Here is a 20,046-nt window from a genome sequence, read left to right as displayed (position 1 = left end):
ACGTCATTTATGTACCGAGTGTCTTTTGTTTGAACAGCTCTCTCCCCCCCACCCGAGCGACAACCGCGTGTTTCTTCAAAAGCTCCGACAAAACTACTCCCTCCCCCCACTGAGCGGCAAAATTCTCGCCCCCCCACCACGTTAAACTTTCCGCCACACTGACGCCTTATGTACAATCATTATTGTCGGACATATAGTCTGTGCCAATGTAAGTCTATATATAATCATACATTTATATATACATATATATATTATGTATAAAAGTAGTATATAGTGATTATATACCGGATGTACGGCAACGTCGCAACCGTTGAGTACATAAGGGCAAGAGCGGGCTTTTGCGTTAAAAACGTAAAGGGTGGGAGATGAAAGAAGTGGCAACGTTTCAATTCAAATCTGCCAGATTCCAACTACTCACCACAGCGACTCTCTTCGGCTTAGATGCATGTGCACTGGCTTTACGTTCGTGGGCAATACAGTTACAGTTACGCACAGTTTAGTTGTCACTAATATGTGTATATTTTAATGCAAGTGTTTAATACGTATACACATACGTATGTGTGTCTATAAATAAAAAATAAATGCATTAATTAATTATAAATTACAAATAACTCCAGATAATAAATATCGATAATAAAAAAAAAAATATACTTACCACATATTAAAGCAATACGTTCATCGAAGACACGGTGTATTTTTTGGTTAGTGGTTAGTGGTACTAGATAAAAATCAAGTAAATAATTTAAAAAACAAAAAAAAAATACAAAATTTTTTTCGCGCATGCGGAGTGTCAAGACGCGCACACCACTTGTTTTTTTTTATTTCTTTTCACTACATCAACTAACACGATCCACGATATTACAAGATTTATATTGACACTAACCCAATGCACTGGATAAAACTACAACGTACCAAGTGACCTGAACTACAACAACTATAACAAGAAATATTATCCCAATTTGTGTGCTACCGATTGGCCGCTGGTAGGCCAACGGTTTTTCAAGAAAAATTTGTTGGTTAAACAGAAGAAATCAAACGATTAAAAAAAAAAAAAAAAACGATTTTGTGTGGATGTGAATTTACTTACCAGTGAAAACAGCGGCAGTTCTTCTGTTTATAATTTTCCAAGGTTTGTAGTTTATTGTTAAAAATTTATTTTTTGTTATTGATATTATTATTGTTGTTAATAAATACTGTTCGGGTTAGGTGATAGTGTTAAAGTGTAAGTGCATAGTGCTGTGGGCCAGGTGCAAATGTGTACTGGCGAGTAGGTGTTCCATACACGTGAATTATGTGTATGGATGTACAGTCTAGCGAAATGGGTGACAGGAGTTTTGATGAGGACGTACAGATTGTGAGGTGTCACATCGAAAAAAGTAAGTTTCTTTCATTTGTTTTTTGTTATATATTTTATTTTATTAATAAATCTTATTTTTAGGTTAGAAAATGTGATTTTGTGAAAATTGTGATCATCTATAATTATTGACTGATAATTAACTTAAAACAAAGTTTTTCAGAGTAGGAAATTTTTAATTAAAATTTCAAATTTTCTTTGATTTTTAACAAGAATTTTGTTTTGTTTCTATTGTTGTGTATAAATATGTTGAGACATATAATTTCACTATGGTGATGTGTAAATGTGTATGTGTGTAATGAAACATGCCGGCAAAACGTGAGATGAGGTAGTCGTTGGCGCGCGTGGCGCTACAGGAAATTTATTCATATTATGTCTTATTCGCGCTCATTCGCGCCTGTGAGATAAATAAAAAGCGCGCGCAATGAGGATTAAGTACGTATATATGTATGTGTAAATATAGGTGATTAGTCGACCGCGTGGTCTGATTGACTTTGTTTTTGTTTTTCTTACTAGTTATTTTAATTGAAGATCATTTTTAATTAAAACTGGATTTGATGTTAGCGATGGTTGATTCGGAAATCATTCAAAATATTTTAGATTAGTTAAGAGCGGTTGATAGTTAATTTTTAAGCGTGTTTTAAATTAACTACCGATAATTAAATTAATTACCAAAGAGCGAAGCGCTTTTTTCGAAACTTTTCATTTATTCATATGTAAAATGTGTTTTAAGATTTCATTGGTTGTATAAGTATCACAGAGATACTTCCGTTTGACCAATAGAAGGCGAAAGAGAAAAAAGTATACACCCTTTTTAATAGTCAGTTAAATTTTTATAATACTCAATTTTTGACTATTTTTAGTGGTTAAAATCATGTGCATTTATTCAAAGTTTTTATTTACTAACAATCTGTTGTTTGTTCAAGGAACTGAATATATGTCAGTGAATGACACGAAAATGGTAAAATTTCTAGTACTTGATGAATGTGATATTTTTCTGAAGTCTTCTATGAAAGTAAATCTCAATGACCTCAAAAAAACTCGACATTCTTGAAAAAAAATCAAACATCAACTTTTTACATTTTAAACCTCAAAATTAGACTGAAAATTGATATTAATCTTTTGTTCAATACCCTGGTGAAAATTTTTCGGACTTTTCTCTCAAAAACTCTGAAGAAGTCTTTTAAAACTCAAGATAAGTTTTTTTTAGAGTTTTTCAGAGAAAAGTCCGAAAAATTTTCACAAGGGTAGTGTTGCAATCCTTTTCTAAAAGTTGATTGCAGATGTTTAGTTGTTTTACGGCACTTCTGTAACCCTTTTATTCGACTAAAAAATCGAGCGCGCTTTTGTCAAAATATTTGCTATCGACAATTTAATTAATCAACATTTTTACAAAGTTCATTCGTTAATATTTAACCGTTGCTGTAGTAACCGTTGCTATGGTAACCGTTGCCAAAGTGGTTACCATAGCTACGAAAAGCGACAATAAAGAAAACGTCAACTTTTTAATGAAAGATCGCTGATTGGTCGACTGAATAATGGCAGGATTTTTGAATGAATGAAAGCGAACATGATATGTGTATTATCTAGAAATATGCACGTGAAGCTAATGGAAATTAATTTCATTTATTTAAAAATTTCGGTTCTTCGATTATTTACAATTATAATTCCACTAGCCCAAAAATGTATTTTAACTGCTTTTAAATGTTTAAAAGTTTCATCTTTCTGCAAAAATTGTTTCACAAATTTAGGTCTATGGAATTTAAAGCAATTTTCTTTCTTTTCCGTCTGTTCAATAAAGAAAACAGCCATCTTTTCCGAGACTGTCTTATCGACAGATTAAAAATCTAAAGTGTAATCAAAATTTTATTAGTTTAATAGCTTGTCAATTAAACTTTTGAAATAGAAGCTAATACCTCTGTTTTGGTAGATACCAAGTGTACTTAGCTAAACGTGAGAGCACTATTTTTTTATTACGAGATTTATTCTGGTTGCTACAACTAGATATGTTTTAAATATTGCTTGTGACACACTAGCCTGAGATTCAAATTATCATGTATATTAATAATAGTAGCTTTTAAAATATTTAATGATTTTTGGGTATCATATCCGCTAACCATTGAGTCCTTTTTACCGTATTGTTCAAATAAAATTGAGTAGTAGTACACAGAAAAAAAAAATTAAATTAACTCAAGAAAAAAATTCTTGATCATTTTGAAAAGCTAAAACCTAGTGATTAAGTCGGAAAATTTTAGAACTGAGATTTGTCTTGTTTCTAAGTAATGAAACTCTTCATAATGATTTTTTTGTTTCAGGAATTTTTTTCTTGAATCAAATTAATTTTTTTTCAGTGTAGAAGATACTCAAATGGCAACTCAGTCAGGTATATTCAGATTATAATGCAGTTAACTATTTCATAGACTTAAAATCATTAGTGATTAGAACGAAACTACAGTAAGGTCTCCATTTTTTTTCTTTTCCAACTTCAAGTTTCAAACTCCTGGAATTTGGGGAATCTCGGTTAAAGTTAGGAAGATTCTACTGTACTTCACCCACGTGGTCATTCAAATTTTAACTTTGCTGCCGAAATAGATTTATTTATCGGCAAAGAAAATAGTCAACTCTTCCAAAACTGTTTTGCCGATAAATTAAAAATTTAATCCACTCCGTTTTTTGATAACCCTCAATTGTCGCAAGTTTTACGAAAAGTTCTGGATTTTTCCCGATACATATCTTCTTAAAAATTGTCTCTTTAAGAACTCAAAAATGTATGCAAAGTTAATTCTATGTTGAAGCATTTAGAAATTCATTTATTATCTGATGCACAAATAAAATTTATGATCTTCAAATCAGCATTGCATTCTTTCAATTTCTCAAAACTATTTTGTTGATTTTGGAGTCGAAAATGATCATTCTCTTTTCAAAAGGTCAAAGACATGTTGACTTGAATTTTGTTGCAAATATTTTTTTAAGGAATTCCATGCATACAATGTCCACTGAAAAAGTTCACTTTATTGAAGACAATAATTTGTGAGTCAAGGAAATCATTTTAAAGAACATCGTCTTGATTTATGTAGAAAAATTCTTGAATCAAAAAATTTTTCTTGATCAAAAAATCATTTTGATTTCAGACACTGGACCTTTTTAAGATATTTTTTTTTAGTTCAAGGATTTTTTTTTATTAAATGGAATTATTATTTTTATATGTATGTTTAGATGCCGCTTGTATCGAAAAGTTAAAAAATATTAGCTTATTTTTCCTCAAATTGACGTTAAGTTTTTTGATAAGAAAGTTGTTATTTAATTACAGTATTTCCGTAGATTTTAACGTATGCAAAAAATAGCAATTAAAAACAGACTACATAATCGGTCAGAAAGTAGTTTAGACCGTGCGTAATGTTGATAAGACTAGTTTATCGAATATTGTAGAATATAATGAACAAAATTGTCTGTAGATCTATATACAACCATGACGTTTACTGGTAATGACAATGCATCAATATTACATTTGAATATTTAAAGGCATTTATCAATTTTCAATGATTTGATTATAACTCTCAACATTGAATAAAACGCATCTAAATAATTGATATTGATTGAAGAACCTTAATTGACACAAAATATTTAAAAAACACAGAATCCTCCTACTTTTCACCCTTTTTTAAATCGCTTAAATAATAATTAATGGTGGTTAAAAACAAAAAAAAAAAACAAATTTAAACTTTGCATTTCCATTTCATAATTAATTTTCATTTTATTTCCCTGCATACACGTACGACAATTACATCCATAGACAATCGATTGCCATGTCATTAAAATTCAATTAACTCTGATATAAAATAATTGCTAAAAAAGAAAGATAACGTCCAGATAATTTTTTTATTTTCCGCTAAACTTTATACCGTTTTCATCCATGAAACACTTTAAATAATTATTGATATCGTCCCCTCACTAACTTTCCTCAATCGACAGTAATTCTAACTGTACAAGTTAACAAAGTGTTATCAGAAATGATTCTACCGTAGCAGGGTTGCAACCCCGTCTTACGCATTCGTTTTTAACTTTTGATAAGTTATTTAATCGTGTGACATACACAGAGGTAAACTTCGATTACTTAAATTATAATTGCGATGTATGATTAAATTACTTTAAATGTTAAAATTTATTACTGACGTCTTTAACTTTACAGTACTTATTTTTATTAAACAGATTAAATTTTATTAAAGTTTTTATCTCATTCGAGTTATTTTAAATTTTTAAATTAAAAATTTATTATACTTGGTAAAAAAGTTTCGAAAAAATTTAATCAAGACAAAAACAATAGAGGAGTTGAGTTTCAAAGGAGTATCTTTTCATTTTTCATTAATCGAGACAAAAAACTGGTTATCTCTAATTATAAATATTTTTATTGAATATTATTAATTTAGCTATGAAGTGTTATCGGTTATGAAGCTACAATTCGATTTCCACTTAGAAATCTTTATAATTTTCGAAGTAATTGATATTTAAAAGTTAAAAAAACTGCTCTTTTAAAATATGAAAAGATACCCTTTTGAAAATTAGCTTCTCAATAGAATTAAAAAGTAAAAATCGACGGAAGATTTTTCAGAAGTGAAAATAAGTTGATTAAAGTCAACAAGGATATTTAATAAATGTCTAGCATCGTAAGGCACAAAATTGTTGATAAATATATATTTTTTACGTGTGTGTGCGATAACTATACAGCATGGGTGCGCTCACGTGTAGTGTATATGCGCAGTAGATATGCCGGTTACTCCAACTATATTCTGTACTATGTATACCCACACAAGTATATCTGTATATACCAAGCTAGACATATATAGGTGGTTATTGCCGGGGAGGTTACATTCTACATACAAATTCTATGTAGTAAATTATATACATGTATATATTTTTTTTGTAGTATTTAATATATAGTATATATATATATATATATATATATATATATATATATATATATATATATATATATATATATATATATATAAATAATATATAATATGTTGAGGCTTATATGCACATACTGTAGAAAATTAAAAAAGTATGTACACCACTACCAAGAGGATAGTGATGTAATGAAAAGCGTAAATAACCGAAGACGAACGGAGTAACCCGAGCATATTTCATTTCTCATTTATAACTCGTGTATCGCGCCGGCGTTACGTTACTTGTAAATGTTTCAAATAGCTAAGACGCCATTTGCAATTTTATGGAAAGCGTTATTAATTAATAATTACTGCTGTAATATAACAATTAATTGAAGATATCACTTAAGATAGATGTTATCATCAATATATTTGATAAAATTAAATGTCTTAAGCTTAATAATTCGCGATAATATATAGCCTCGAAAAATGTAATGACCTTCAGCCCCCGACCTTATTTGCCGCGTGGGAGAAAGCGCGTATTATTATTATGATTTTCCTACTAAGACGCTTTCATATATATGTATATATATTTATATATACAGATGTGGTTACTTATTGTAGCTTTTATGCAATATAGATAAGTATATTTGCAGAATAGTATTTATAATTGCTAATATTTTCCTAGATAGTGAAGTACGGGCAGATCGTTAATAGCTCGCCTGCAGAGCGCGCTGCAAGCGCTTAATTGAAGTCGAGAACATCCGGCTAGCAGCCATCTTGTTATTAAATTTTCCCCTCTTTTTTCGTGACGCCCCACTCTTCTCATTTCAGACGGAGTAAATATGTACTGAAATTGTACATAGAGTTAGAGTGGTATATACAAATATATAAATGTATATATATATATATATATATATATATATATATATATATATATATATATATATATATATCCCGGTACCCCGCATCGCGTCCGCGCAGCGTGCCCTCAAACGAAAACTACGCCGTAACTTGGCATAGCAACAGCGTTAATAATGAAGCTTTCTATAAATAGATGGCTCACATCGCGACGTTGCCAGAATTACTGGCCCCAAGTCTATCCGGGAAACTCTAAAGTCCAAGGACTCGAGAATTCTATCAAATCTGGCAACATCGCACTTTATGCGTCTTAACATATGCCATATACTTTTATTATTTTTTATTCATACCGAGACGAATTTTAACAATTGGATTTTTAATTAATTATTTTTTTTTTTTTTTTTAACAATTTTATTATCAAAGTTTGATCGTAGATCCGAAGATTGAACTATTTATACAATTAATGATTAATGTCTCATGATTTTGAGGTTAAGTTGAAACTATTAATTACTATACATATTATATGTACATTTATATATTACTATTATTGTTTTTTTTTTTTTTTTTTTAGCGTAGGTGTTTTACGTATTTATAATTGTGTGCGTTAGCAAGCAACGTTGCGAAGCGAGAGTAGGCGTGCCCCGATGCGTACGCGATCTGGCAACGTTGCCACCGTAAATCATGATTAAAATAATAAGTGTATTATATGTGTATACTTATATATTGTGTATATATATATATAATGTATATAGATACGTTAAGGTAGATACGTTGTGAGAGTAGTATAGTATATACCGTAGCGGTGAGATTCAGTACATAAGATTGTATATAGGCCCGTGGTATGATGGGGGCTGCGCGAAGCTCTCGTTTAGCGGGACTCTAACTAACCAGTGGCTGGGCTCTGCGCATCTTTAATTCCCCCACTAAGACCAGAACATAATACATAGCCCCCTCTTCTGTGTTTAATCCAGCGGCTTTCCAGGCACTGAGTCGCGGAGTAAAGGGGGGAATCACCTGAAACTATCCTATATACCTTCCATGCGTTTGCCAATCTTGGCACTTTGCCTGAAAGAGCATATCGACCGTACAACGTTGTCATATCACTCCGGATCTTGTGCCTGGTCCTAAACACTTTTTCAATCGTATGGACTCATTCCTGAGTCCGTGTCATATGATGTTACATTTTTACCCTCCCTTATTATTATTTTTATTATATTCTTACATATATCTCCATAAATATGTATACAAATGGAGAAATTTTTTTTTTTATATTTTCATAAAGAAAGTTTGCAAATTACTCAACTATACTTGACTTTTTTTATGCTACAATAGGTTTTTTACTGTCATTATCAACATTATTATTATTATCATCATCATTATTATTATTATTGTCGTTACTTTTCTAGAAAAATCTGATGAACTTATGTATTACGTCGAGAACGTATATTAGATTAGTTAATGAAATTTTATTTTATTGACTTTAATTTAATTAAACATTTTTTTTTTTTTTTTTTTCTTCAGATATTGAATTATTGTATCTTCTTTTTTCTTTTCACAAAAATAATTTTTATTCTGTGAAAAAAAACTAATAAGAAAAAAAGATTTAAAAATCAACTCCAAAATTGTTAAATTTTTAGGAACAAAATTGATAATATTTTTATTTAAAAATGAAGAAAAAAATTTTGAAATAGTTTGTTAAAAATGCAAAGATTTTACATGATTATAGTATTCTAGGGGTAAAATCGTCCACAATAGCCTACATTTTGGTAGTTCTCAGTAACGACGTTGTGTCGGCATTTTCTGCGCGCGTCAAATCCTGAAATTTTATCAAGTATTAAGAATATAACAGTTGGTATGTGATGATTATTAAATTAAGTAAAATATAAACAATCGTGAAATTAATTATAATAATCATACACGTTACAATAATAATAGTAATTGTCTTACCGAGTTTCGAAAGTTGTCAATACTAGATTATTCGTGTTCCATAGATATTAAGGTTATGTTACGAGGCGTTTGTTTCTTCCATAGTTAAATAATGCTTTTAGAAACAATTATTATCATTATTGATATTTGTTATTATTAATTAAATAATATATACTTAGTTGTTATTAATTTCACTGTAAATAATATCAAAAGTTTGTTGTTTTACGTTTCATGTAATTAGCAGAGTTTGTTATTTTGCTTTACTTTTCAATGTGCTGTTCGGTATGTTTATTTATCAGTGAATATTTATGTTTACTTTTATTTATTTAATAATTCGAATATTTATTCAGTTTGTGATTTAATGGATAAATCTAAATGTGAATTTTAGCAAATATATTTACAAATAATGCCACGAAAAAAAACTAATTTAAGCTCATCAAAAGCTCGTGCGCGGAGAAAAAAAATTTACATGCTTCGTAAAAAACAAGAAGAATTAAAAGAAGAATTTAAAAATTTCTCTGGCAATGATGATAATTTAAATGAATTAGATGATGATAAATTAACGGATGTCGATAATTTGATTGTTGACAGAAATGTTAATGATGAAGATGATGATGGTGATGGTGACGATGAGAATGAGAATAATAATGAAGACGATACTGACAGTAATGTTGATGGAACGTGTGGTATCAACAATAACAATAACAAACAATTTGATACCGAAGATATTGAAATAGTTAGTATCGTAGAATCAATTCAAGAATCATCTCAGAGCAAACCAGCAAGAGGTAATCGATAATTTCTCTACCGTTAAGGATAAAAGTCCTTTTTTGTTATTTTCATCTTTAACATTAATTTATCTTTATTTTATTTATTGTTTTGCTCTGATTACCAATTGGTTTTGTTTTTTTTCTTCTTTTTGAAGCTGATAGTCTTTTAAATTTTTGAATATTAATTATTATCAACCGTAAATCATTGTTGACAAATAGAGAGGTTTCTTTTTTGTTGGAGTTCTTAGTCGAGTTCTTAGTTTTTTAATAGATTCAAATGATTCGAAAGTCATTAAGGTCATTGACTCAATTATTAAGAACTAGAGCATTTGTATAAACGAATTACATTTTTCATTTGCTCTGAACACTTAATCTTTGGGTATGTGTATATAGTGATTAAGAATACGGAAAATATTTTTTAAATTACTTATTTATTTTTAATAGATAGGGTTATTATATTTAATTATAAACAATCGAATTATCTGAAGTCAAAATTATGAATGAATTATGCGATTAGTAAGTTAAGTACATACACATTTCTAGCAGTATTGATTTTTATAATTTCTTGAAATTATGTGAATCCGGACTTTCAAGTTCAAAGTAATTGGACTGACGCATTGTAGTGTTGAATTCTTGATAAGAAAATTTGTAGATAACAGCATCTGTGGTATTTCGCCTCTGTAGATTCAAAATTTTTGATTAATTATAGCAATTTCAATAACAAAAGTCTTTTAAATTTTTTACCATAGTTTTTCTTATATCTCATTTTTTCAAGTATTATTAAATGGTTGAAGTTAACATGAACTGTATCTGTCGAGTAAAGATTTAATAATTCAATAGACAAAGACAGAAGTCCTTAATCTGGCTTCAAAAAACTAGTATGATTTTATTAAATTTAAATACTATTGAAATATTTTTCTCGAATAAATATTAATCTATCATTTAAAGATTACATTCAGTTGCTTTTACCTGGAACTCTAATCTGTAAAAAATTATCTACGAAGGACCAACACTCTATTTTAAAAAGTCTTTAAATGAATTAAAATTTTTAGTACTCCATTAAATAAATTTGACCAGAGAATAATTTAAAAAATTCATTGAAAAATATCTGCTTACAAGTTTTATGAGTTTTCATTTTCCGAAATGCAATATTAAACAATTTCATTGATAAGGAGATTTTATCAGCCAGTACCTAAATTATGTTATGAATTCGGTTCTTCAGACATTGCCATATAAATGAATTATATCATATCGGAGTGACAAATTATGTAATTATATATTGTACAATTTGCAAAGTACATTATATAGCTTTTGTTTCCATATAAGTACATTAAATATTACTTTGTTGCTTTACATGATCAATCACATGTTACATTTATATAACAACTATCTATTCCTCATCAATTCTTATTCTTAATTAATTTTAATATTTTACCACATTCACCTCTCAATTTAATTATTACTGTTCGCCGTAATTCTACAATCTTTTTTTCTAAAATTAAGATAAATTTAATTTACTGCAAATTTTATTTCCTTCTAACTCGTTGTTTCTATTTCTGAACCCATTAAAAACTCTTTAATAATTGATTATTTTAAAGTGACACCTTTCCAAATCTTTAAAATTCATCATCAATTATGTATATTTTTTATACAAATGTCGCACTTATGTCAAACTCTATTTCTTCGATAATTATTAACCCCAATCATTCAAAAATTAACGTTTTTCTTTAAAAATTTTATTCTATAATAAATTAAACTTAGCAAAAAAAAAATTATTTCTTTTTTTAATAAGTTCACAAGCCTCCAAGATTTACGTCAAGATTCTCGGATGAGTACGAAAGCGTGACTGGCATACTAGTAATTATAATCGTATTTCTTTAAGCGCCAAATAATTAACAATAATAATAATAATAAAAATAAGTCCATTTAAAAATAGTAATCCAATAAAATAATAATAATAAAAATAAAAACCTTAAAAAAATTAAAACAATTTTTTAAACTTGACGTCATTTTAAAATTTGATAACTTAAAAAATTAATAATTAAAATCAATTAACAATTAAAAGGAAAATTTTTCAACTAATGTCAATTTAGTTGCAGATGGTGGCGCGGTGGTTTCTCGCGGGTTTGTCGGTGGTGATCCCCAAGTACCGTCAGTAGCGTCAGCAAGCGGCCAGACATTCAGTCACGGTCGGTACCGCGAGAAAATGCGATTCATACGTTCAAACCGCGAGTATGTGTAATATAATGTGTACAGTAGTTAGTTTAGTGCAGTACATATATAATAATATACATATACAGAAATATGATAGTAATACGAGTGTAGTTGAAAACTGAAGTAAAGAAACTTAAATCATGGATAGGAGCAGCAGCAGCAGCAGCAGCTGAGGTGGAGCTGGCGACGAGTCGTCGACTCCACTCGCTCAGCGCCTCTACTGTTAAACTATCTTCCATTTTTTAATTTATCCGTAGTATCTAAACTTATTCTCGTATGTGGATAAATCTTTAATTCGAAAATGTGAACCCAACCGGGGTCGAATCCTCAGGGATTCTGTACAGGCCGATCCGACTGCGGAATCGTGCGCTGTCAATCCTTATCAATAATAATAATAATTATGAATTGATAAAAAAATCTGAGTGCTCCAATAAGTGGGGAAAAAAAAAAAAAAAAAAAAAACAAGTGTCAACCGATACAAGGATTAATATTGTGCCGAAAATCTAAATATTTATTTAAAAAAAAATATATATATTATTTTTACACTAAAAATAAGACTGTTCTGAAGGTGTGTTTACCACGAGACTGTCGGTGCTGTACGATGTCTATGCACGAGTGGACGGGTGCGTAAACGTCAGTGCATTATCATGTGATAATGTGTACGTAATAATATGATTTAAGTGTTAAGATTATCCTCCCACGTTCTTAGCTTGCTAATACATCAATGCATAATAAATCTTATGTGTAATTTTCAATTTATTGTGTGTCATTATCATTATAATTATAATGATAATTTAATTCATTACTGAGTAAATCCAATCTAACGAGGATTTTACTATTTACAATTTTCTCTAGAAAAACATATCGAATGTAACTCTGGCACATTCTACTGAATAAAAAAATATAGTTCGCTCTAAATGATAAATCATAACTTAAATCTACGGGCGCCATTTTTTTTACCAATATTGCTTGGCTTGTCGATAGATTATTGATTCGTCTGGACGTTTCATACTAGGTGCTCGAATTGAAATGTATTTTATTTGAAAAGCACACCCTAACATTACCCACATGTGCGAAATATTTAATTATGGCGTTGAACACATGTCTACTTTAGTGAAGATGTCAAATTGAAGGTTAAAGGTCCAATATGATAATATGTGTTGTTTTTTGTTTATTGGATTGTTCTGTTTATTAATTTATATTATTTTTTTTTTTTTTTTTTTTTTTTTTTTTAGATAAAATTTAATGAAGAGTAGTCGGAGGTCAGTTGAACGGTTGGATTGTAATTTATTTATTTACATGAAACGTGATCCACACTGTACGTTAGAAGTACGGTGTAAATTTTTCATAGCATAAGTTTACTTGCTCTAAGAATGATCGTTAGCCTTCGATTAGGGTCCTTGGCCTCTTAGGCAACAATCTGACGTCACGGTCATCAAGTGTAAAGGATTTTTTAAAAATTGTCTATTACCTGCTCTGTTAGCTGTGTTTATCTTTCAATAGGATTAATTTATTGTAATTATATTTATGTTTAGTAATTTTTTAATTGAGGTTTTGGTTGTTTTTTTGTGTTTTTATCCGTGTTGGGATTAAATTTTTTGTTAGATATGTGAAATAACTAAATGTGGGATTAATTAGCAATTTAGAAAGGTAATCAAGGAGAGAATTTTTGTTGGGAGTAAAAAATAATAGTGGCTTTAGTTTTTGTTTGGTATAGTTTGTTATTTACTGGCGGTTATAGAGGTCAGCTAGACACTGAGTATGGAATGTCTGTACTGGTGTTTCATGTTCTTTACTTTACTTTGTTAGTGTTCACAGAGGTTCTTTGATGCTGGTATTTCATTTAAATTTATGGCTATTTTTTGGATATTACCAGGAGTGATTGATTAAAATAGACCTGATGTTTTTTATTTTTCATGGTTTGGAAAAATTTTTATCAAGAAAATTTAATTTTTATTTAAAAGGTTGAGTAAGTACGTTTATAAAGTATCTTTATTAAAAAATGTTTGTAATCGAGTTTATGGTCGGTTATGCGGCAAAACCTCTGGTGTTAGAGTTTGGTACTAGTTTTCTTGCTGATAGGCGGCTTTATTTTATTTTGCATACACAATTTGTTTATATCGTTGCGTTTATTCAAATAATGAGACAAAGTTGAACTTTGTGATGAAGAATAAAACGTTAATTTTAGTTATAAATAATAGGCAAAGCTTTATTAGTTTCATCTTGTTTTTCCGGCTTTGAGTTAAGGTGCACTCACAATTTGTGTAATAAGACTCTGGTATTGAAATTTTTTAAATAAGAAGTTGGATAGCAAGCTTTGTAAGGAATCTTCTTAAGAACTTATTAGATTTTTTAAATAGTTGATTTGTTTGCAAAAAGAAAATTTTGAGTTTTTAAGAAATTATAATTCGATGTTTCAATCATCTGATTAATAAAAAAAGGATTAATTCAGTTAATCTTTGTAAATTGAAAATTCGGTCATAAATTAAATGAATTTTACTGTCAATTTACAATTGAATTTCTTACCTGCTTCTAAATAAACACATTAATCTAAAGTCAATTTGTGAAGCTAATATTTAAATAAAGGTGTAACATCTTTCAGTAATTTGACTTATAAAAGATTCAAGAGCTTAAATAGCGATTTGTACTGAAATTTTATCCTAAAGTTATCTAAAAGCTATTAAAAAATAGTAACGTTAATTTACTGGATATTTAGCTACATATATTTTTAGTAGTCATTGTTGTGTATGCTAAAATTCGCAATAGATACTACTAATTGAAAAGTTTTTTTTCTCTCACCCTCTATTGGGCAAACGGAAGTATCTCTATCATACTTGCATATCAAATAGAATCTTAAGAATCATTTCATAGATAAATCAATGAAAATTTTAGAAAAAAGCGCTTTACTAGTTGAAATATAGTCAAATTAGATTGAACATGCGCGCGTCTGAATGTTAGTATGGAATTATATAATTTTCATGCTTATGATATATTTGACTAATCACATTACGAACAAACTGGCTTCCCATATATTTCATCTCAATTTTATGTTGGAATTATAACTTATATATAAGCAAAATATGTTTAAATTTAACCATCAATCATTCTTAAGTTTGAGGCTATTAAAACTACAATTTTTCTTATATTTACACTTAAAAATTAAAAAAAAAAAAAAAAAAAAATGATTTGAATCAAGCGAAAATTTTTTGAATCAAGTAAAATAACTTGAACCAAAAAAAAAATATCTTAGTTTAAGAATTTTTCTACTCAAATCAAGAAGATGAAGTTCTGCAAAATTATTCACACAATTCAAGTTAATTTTTTTTTCTGTGTACAATTGGTTTATCTTTCATGATCCCTATCTATTCTTTTACATTCACATCTTAATAAAAGTAATAATGTTTTAGCCAACATGATTATTAGAAATTAAAAAAAAATTTTAGTTTAAATGATCACTGCAATTGTTAAATTAAAAAAATATGTTACTTTCTATTTGAGAATATTGTTGCCCTTTTAAATCCTTTGAGGTGTGTTGAGTTTTCCATGAAATTCCGTAACAAATTAGCACAGTTTAAAGTATTTAAAAGATGGCTATAGCGGTTTAAAATGGCAATGATCATGCTTTTATTTATGGGAATATCAAAAAGATTATCATCATATTATGAGATGGATTCTTATATATCACAGGAAAAATTTCTATAATTTATATGAATTTCAATCAATTCCATAACTTTCTCTTTATTCACATGAACAGCTAAATAAATTAGCATTACTGTTTTTCAAGTTACTTTGCTTGTAATAGTACACAGTGGTAACTGTTACTATTACTATTACTATTACTAACTCACTGCAAGATAGAGTTATTGATGCTACAAAGTAGGTTGGCAAAAAAATTTCGGCAAGTTAAAAAAAATTCAATTTACTGTAAAGATAACTGTCAACTTTTAAAAAGTGATGAGTAATTTTGCACGCCCTAAATTTAAACCGTTATTCAATGTACTCTACTCGATCCAGTGAATTTGCACTAATGAGTAGATTCATAATCACAATCTATAAGAAGTTGCTCTGCTGAAATTTTAAAAACTTAAATTAAAAGCAATCTTGAGTAGCATCGGCTATTTGAGTCGTATTTTAGTAACTAAAAGTTAAAAAGAAATTTTTAGATGAGAAACTGAAATTGAAAAAAAAAAATTATAAAAGCGACGTACTAATTACAAAAAAGCGTCGGCGTAAAAATGCCAACGTTTTTTAGTACTAGGATTGTAATAAAGGTAATTAATTCAAAATTGGTAAACTTGGACAATCTGAATAATGAACAATAAACTTGACTGTGGTTTTCATCACATTATAATAAAAAGCGTGTAAAAACGGTTCTCATCTCTTTCTCTCGCTACACTCGTCGAGAGAAATCGCACTATCTTTGTTGTACTTACAACACCAATTACAGATTCATTTTCTCTGAACCAAATAAAAATTTTGAAACAAAAAAAACACTCTCTTAAAAAATAAATAATTGAATAATCTATTTAATAACAGAGCGTTTTTTCTAAAATTTTTCTTTGTCTAAAAGAAATTCAGGAACTTGTAATAACTCGAACCACCTCTTAAAGTTTAAAATTTGACAAAATACTAATTTTTCTTTGGAAATCCTAAAGTGAAGAGAAAAATTTGTTTTAGGGACGTTCATAGACAAGAAAAAGACACCAATAGGTTATGGATATTGGTTTCTTTCTTACGCACTAGTGCTGTCTCTTTACAGACTATCGTTCATTTACTTCCACTCACGTAAAATATCGAAAGTCACTAACTTCAAACATTTTTTATAGAAAAATGAATACCGCTCGTTTATGTTAGTTTTGTTAAAAAATACTTGCTATAACTTCAATTGATGTTTCTCAGTTTTTTAAAACAATCCTAAGAAAAGTACGATTGATATTTAATAAAATTTACAAATTTATGTATGTAAAATTTACAAATTTTAAATGCTACTATTGCAGAATTTAGTGCCGCAAGGACTATTTAAAAAAATTCCTACGTATAGAGGATATTTAGGAGTATAAGTACTCGAATTTTCAAAAAAATTTTAAGACAACCGTTTTTTTCTTGGAACGTCCTTAAGAAACTTCATCAAGTTCTGAAACTAATCCCGTCTTTCAGGACCCTTATACTTCATTGTTGTGCAGAGAAAAGATTGGTAGAAAGGTGAAAACTCTGGACGACAGATGTTGAAAGTATAAGGGGTGGTCAGGACTCAGGTCAAAAATTACCGGATTACTATGAAAGATAGAAATACTTTCTGATATGAATTTTGGAAAATATCGATATTGAATATTGGTATTTTAAATTAAAGAGTTATACCATACATGATTTATAGAAATAATTGTCTTTACGATAAGTAATCACTTTTAAGCAATAAGTTTTTTCAGATTAAGGGAAAGTTATTGTTATGTGCTTATTTTTGTAAGGATTTAAGTTTCAGTTTATTGAAAAAAGACTTTTCAAAAGCGATTCGAAATAATTCCTAATTACTTTAGAGAGGTTATTCACTCATAATACAACAAATAGTGATGAGTCATTGCTAATAGTTAGCTTACTTAATTTTAATCCTTCTGACTCAGAAGTATCTGCCAATTCCTGTAGATGTCTCTAGCTTGTTGTGCTGTAGTACTTGAATCTATAGTCAAATATTCTGGACAAAATGGCTTCTTTTAGGTTTACTAAGTACCAAATCGGACTGAGCTTAGCTTAGTATACCTTCACAGCAAAATCTAGGTGCGTTGTTTTAACACATACTATAATTCAAATTTGCGCGCGCATGAATTTAGGATTTACATATATTTTTATGCTTTGATATATTTGACCAATCACGTTACGAATAGTTTGCTTATATGATATATTTTCATATTTTTCATCTAAATTGTAAAAGTGGATGCAGTGTGTTTTATATTTAACGCCGTAAACGAACTATACTTTTTTGTAGTCACTTTTTACACATTTTAAGGTGTGTTAAAATTCTATAGTTTGCTTATGCCGTCAAAGCATAGTACACACTTGATTCGTGTTAAAATAACGCACTTGGTTTTTGAGTCGATTTGCAGTATTGCATCATTTTCTGATAGATAAATGGCGATTGCGATACCACCTCGTGATCGAAGACAGCAGTATTTAAAACGGGTTATGTATCTTTATTGTGGTGACGTACTCCTCACCTGGTGTCTAAAAATTTAATTGTTGAAAGCGGGTTATGCTAATATACACTAGTTTCTACACAGAAAAAAAAATTTACTTGAATCAAGTAAATAATTTCGAAGAACTTCATCTTCTTGATTTGAGTAGAAAAATTCTTTAACTAAGAAATTTTTCTTGGTTTAAGTAAATTTTACTTGATTCGAAAATTTTTTGTCTTGATTCAAGACAATAAAACTCTTCCAAATTATTTTCTTGATCCAAGAATTCTTCTCTTGATTCAAGTTAATTTTTTTTTCGGTTTGTAAATGGGCTTGTTCAAGTTTACTAAGCTCTTGGCAGTAGATCTTGTATCAAAAATTAAAAGTCCCTATATTATCTCTAAAGAATATCTATAAGAAAACAATGCAAGGTATCTTAATCTACGCTCAGTCCAGCTAAGAACTTGATAAACTTGAATGAGCCCAATGCCTGAGCCCCAAACCATAGTTTATTATCTATAGTTAAATACAGTCCATTACCTATACTGGCCCCGTTCAAGTTTACTCAGTTCTTAGTAGATCTTGTATCAAAAATTAAAAGTGACTATGTTCTTTCTGAAGAATATCTATATGCAAATAATGCAAGGTATACTAATCTAAGCTCAGTCCCGTTTAGTACTCAGTAACCTTGAACGGGGCAATTATACTATAGTTAGGGGCTCAGGAATTTATGGAAACGATGTCATTTAACTATAGATATTCTTCAGGGAGAATATAGTTATTTTCAGCTTTTGATACAAGATCTGTTAAGAACTTAGTAAACTTGAATAAAGCTTCTTACAAGATATTTTGTTTATCGACCTCACGTTAAAGTAACCTTATTACTTGAATTGCTTTCTGCCATTTTGATAATAGTCAGCCATTTTGTCGAAAGATTAGTGAATTTATTCCTCAAGACAGGAAATTTTTAAAACGCACAGGTTACAAGCCAACTTGATTCTTTCGTTACAATGATATTATATTTTGTTGGAAACAAGCTTTATGAGACAAATATTGAATCCAAAATTTAATCATTACGTCTATCATTGAGATTCTCTTAAACACTTTGATCAGTCAACAAAAAAAATTGGTATGCAGAAAATGTTTTAGTAGATAAAAAATCTCTTTGCTAACAAGTATGCAATTGACAATAATACTGAAAAATGTTTTCAAAAAAACTATGTAGGCAGAAAAATATTTATCAAAGAGCCATATTTTCGTGAATGATTGCACAAATTTTTTCTGTAAATAAAATCTGCATGCAATAGAATTTAATTAAAAAAATCTGGAAACCGGTTGATCCTGCAGGCTATCCCTGAAACTTTCCGCTGAATTGGGTTAGATTTTTCTTCAGAAGCTTAAAAATTTATTGTAAAACATTATATTGCAGAATCATTCAATTTTTTTAGCGGGAAGTTAAAAAAATAACTATAGTTGATCAAATATCTGAGCATGAATAAAATACAATGAAGTTTTAATGATAGTTAAAAGTTTGATATGAATCATTTGCAAATTATGGTTATCAAATATGTCTTCAAGTTTCTCCAGCCTTTGTTACATAGTTTATGCTTCTGGTTTTTTTATAATTAATGAAACTAATCGGTAGAAGAAACCCAACGAATTTGCATTCAAAACTTGAATTAATATTCTTTTCTTTGAAATTTTACATCTCTATCGTGTTTTTATTAATTTATTATATTAGTTTTAACATTTTCCGTATCTGATCAAAGTATTGATTTTATTAATCAAAGTTTGAGTTTTGAATGGATTGAAATTAGTTATAATTAATGGTTGATTGGCACTTTATTTGTTTAATCATTAATATTCCT

General features: G+C 29.0%; 1 protein-coding gene and 1 long non-coding RNA gene across 7 annotated transcripts in view; one reads left to right on the top strand and one right to left on the bottom strand.

Moving 5' to 3' along the window:
• The first annotated feature begins 474 nt into the window (after positions 1–474).
• LOC141532595 (uncharacterized) overlaps positions 475–20,046 on the top strand; it is a 40,588-nt gene continuing 21,016 nt past the window's right edge. The window contains exon 1 of one of the 6 annotated variants that reach the window (XM_074251015.1): positions 475–1,376. In XM_074251015.1, the coding sequence (XP_074107116.1) occupies positions 1,292–1,376 (85 nt within the window). In that variant the 5' untranslated portion in view covers positions 475–1,291. Of the gene's footprint in view, positions 1,377–9,036; positions 9,816–12,091; positions 12,671–13,794; positions 13,981–19,138; positions 19,308–20,046 lie in introns of those variants that run through there. The other 5 variants (XM_074251013.1, XM_074251016.1, XM_074251017.1 and 2 more) reach the window with 5 other exon arrangements.
• On the bottom strand, positions 8,687–11,751 carry LOC141532599 (uncharacterized). Its single transcript, XR_012480112.1, has 4 exons — positions 11,242–11,751; positions 10,331–10,475; positions 9,049–9,142; positions 8,687–8,917 (listed from the first exon to the last, which is right to left on the bottom strand). It is a non-coding gene; the product is annotated as an uncharacterized LOC141532599 (long non-coding RNA).

This window comes from Cotesia typhae, unplaced genomic scaffold (genome assembly GCF_013202065.1).
Source record: "Cotesia typhae breed Kobodo isofemale line unplaced genomic scaffold, CoteBio_Ctyphae contig_65, whole genome shotgun sequence".
Classification (NCBI taxonomy): Eukaryota; Metazoa; Arthropoda; class Insecta; order Hymenoptera; family Braconidae; genus Cotesia; species Cotesia typhae.
Note: the sequence above shows the minus strand (reverse complement) of the source record. Positions and strands in the feature narration are given on the sequence as shown.